Source organism: Mandrillus leucophaeus, unplaced genomic scaffold (assembly GCF_000951045.1).
Source record: "Mandrillus leucophaeus isolate KB7577 unplaced genomic scaffold, Mleu.le_1.0 Scaffold960, whole genome shotgun sequence".
Lineage (NCBI taxonomy): Eukaryota > Metazoa > Chordata > Mammalia > Primates > Cercopithecidae > Mandrillus > Mandrillus leucophaeus.
In genome coordinates this window covers 1234806-1236795 of record NW_012110475.1, presented here as the reverse complement: position 1 = coordinate 1236795, position 1990 = coordinate 1234806, and the positions used below count along the sequence as shown (strand labels likewise).

The 1990-nt window shown below is 40.9% G+C and overlaps 1 protein-coding gene across 1 annotated transcript; it reads right to left on the bottom strand.

The window, feature by feature from the left end:
* Positions 1-462: 462 nt before the first annotated feature.
* Positions 463-754, bottom strand: LOC105532481 (heat shock factor-binding protein 1-like). Its single transcript, XM_011970664.1, has 2 exons — positions 602-754; positions 463-543 (listed from the first exon to the last, which is right to left on the bottom strand). The coding sequence occupies exons 1-2, from the start codon at positions 752-754 to the stop codon at positions 463-465; spliced, it is 234 nt and encodes a 77-aa protein (XP_011826054.1).
* Between the last annotated feature and the right edge of the window lie 1236 nt (positions 755-1990).

Genomic DNA, 1990 nt, shown 5'->3' with positions numbered 1-1990 from the left:
TCTTGTCTATATTTTCAGTCTTCGTGTCTAATAGGCATTTTCTAAAAACACATATCTTCTCATTTTGGAAAAATGTTCTTATTATTTGTTTGATTATTTTCTTCTCCAACTTTTCTCTATTTCTTCATTCTGGACCATTGGACCTAATACATTGGTCTCCTGTTTTTATATTATTCTCTTCCATTTGCCTTTTTTTTTTTTTTTTTTTGGCAGGAACCGCCAAAGTTTTAGTGTTTAATAATGAATAGCACAACCGACCAAGGCCCAAGATGTGAAGATACTATGTTCAAGAAACTGGGGGGTAAATCACTCTACAAACTAACTATATAGTATGTGATAAGAATGCGTACTTTATAATATAAAACCTGTCTACACATAGTAGTTAGCTGTAAAAAGCCATTGGATCTTCTCTTGGCTTGGAAACATGGTGTTCCAGATTCCAGCATAAATTATTAGCAACCTTCAACTCTTTTGTGTGGCAGGTATCTTGTTTTCACCTTCCAGTTCTTCCACCCCAGCCTGTGTCATGAGGTCTGCGACGTTCTTCTCCAGATCATCAATGCGACCACTCGTATCATCAATTCTCCCAATGATCTGCGACGTTCTTCTCCAGATCATCAATGCGACCACTCATATCGTCAATTCTCCCAATGATCTGGTCAGACGTGGTCTGAAATTTATCTTGCATCTGCTGCAGGAGTGTCTGCACCACCGAGGTGAGGTCCTGCACGGTCTTGGGGTCAGTCTTGGCCATCTCCCCGACGCCCAGCTTGGCAGTTATGTCTCAGACCGTAACCGCCTTTTCTTTTTTGTCTTTTTGTTCTACTTTACTCTGGTCTTTATCTTCTGAAACTCCTATAGAGTTATTGATTTGTCCTACCATAATTTTTAAGTTTCAAAAGCTTCTAATTCCTCATCAAGAGTTCTATTTTTATGGCATCATAGTGTTCTTTCATGGCTGCAAAAGCTTCTCTTATTTCTCTTTTTTCTTTGGAGACAGAGTCTTTCACTCTGTCAGCCAGGCTGGAGTGCAGTGGCATGATCTCAGCTCATTGCAACCTCTGCCTCCCAGGTTCAAGTGATTCTCCTGCCTCAGCCTCCTGAGTAGCTGGGACTACAGGTGCATGCCACCATGCCTGGCTAACTTTTTGGATTTTTAGTAGAGATGGAGTTTCTCCATGTTTCCCAGGCTGGTCTCAAACTCCTGAGCTCAGGCAATCCACCTGACTCAGCCTCCCAAAGTGCTAGGATTACAGGTGTGAGCCATCACACCTGGCCAAAGCGTCTCTTACTTCTATGATAAAGATAACTATACATTTTTTGTACCTTGCTTCATATCCATTTCTCACTATTTGTTCTATTTTTTTTCTGCCCTTCAAGATAGGGAATTTTTTCTGTTGTCTGTGAACCCTTGACTATTGGTTTATATTTAACAGTGAGAGACTAAAAAGGTTGTTTGGTGAGATGTCCAATTGCAGTAGTGGCAAAGTAGATCAATGCGGGGGAATTCTCCTACAAAATATAATTGAAAAAATTTAATATACCTTGAAAATCTGCTGGGAGGTAGGACAAGGCTATTAAGGTATTCAGGACTTGAAGGACTGAAATTTTTAACTGAAGAGAAACATTTTGAAGTGAGCCTTGCGTTCTTTAGAACTTTTCCGCTCAAAGTATCTACAAATTCTTATGCAGGCTAAACGTTACTCATTAATGATGCTGTTTACCCTCTTGCAGTACATTGCTGAAAGTCCAGGTGACTATTGCATCCTCTGAACCCTCTAGAGGGGTACAACGCTCTGGAGAGGCTTTGGGATTCACATGGGCAGGCCTGCACTGCTCCATCTTTTATGTCTTCCTCTACCATCTACTGTGGAAAGTAAGGCCTTTCCACTTTACTGTGGACCAAGCATGTTTAGGCTTCTATTAATAGTGAGTTTGCCCCAACACCTGGGACCTTGGCCAAGGTATTTAATTCTGTGTTCCAAAAATG

Excerpts from the sequence above, each read along its gene's own strand:
- LOC105532481 (XM_011970664.1), bottom strand. The coding sequence starts at position 754 with ATGGCCAAGACTGACCCCAAGACCGTGCAGGACCTCACCTCGGTGGTG. Across the intron at positions 544-601 it reads TTGATGATCTGGAGAAGAAC|AACGTCGCAGACCTCATGAC; the intron begins GTCGCAGATCAT and ends GATCTGGAGAAG.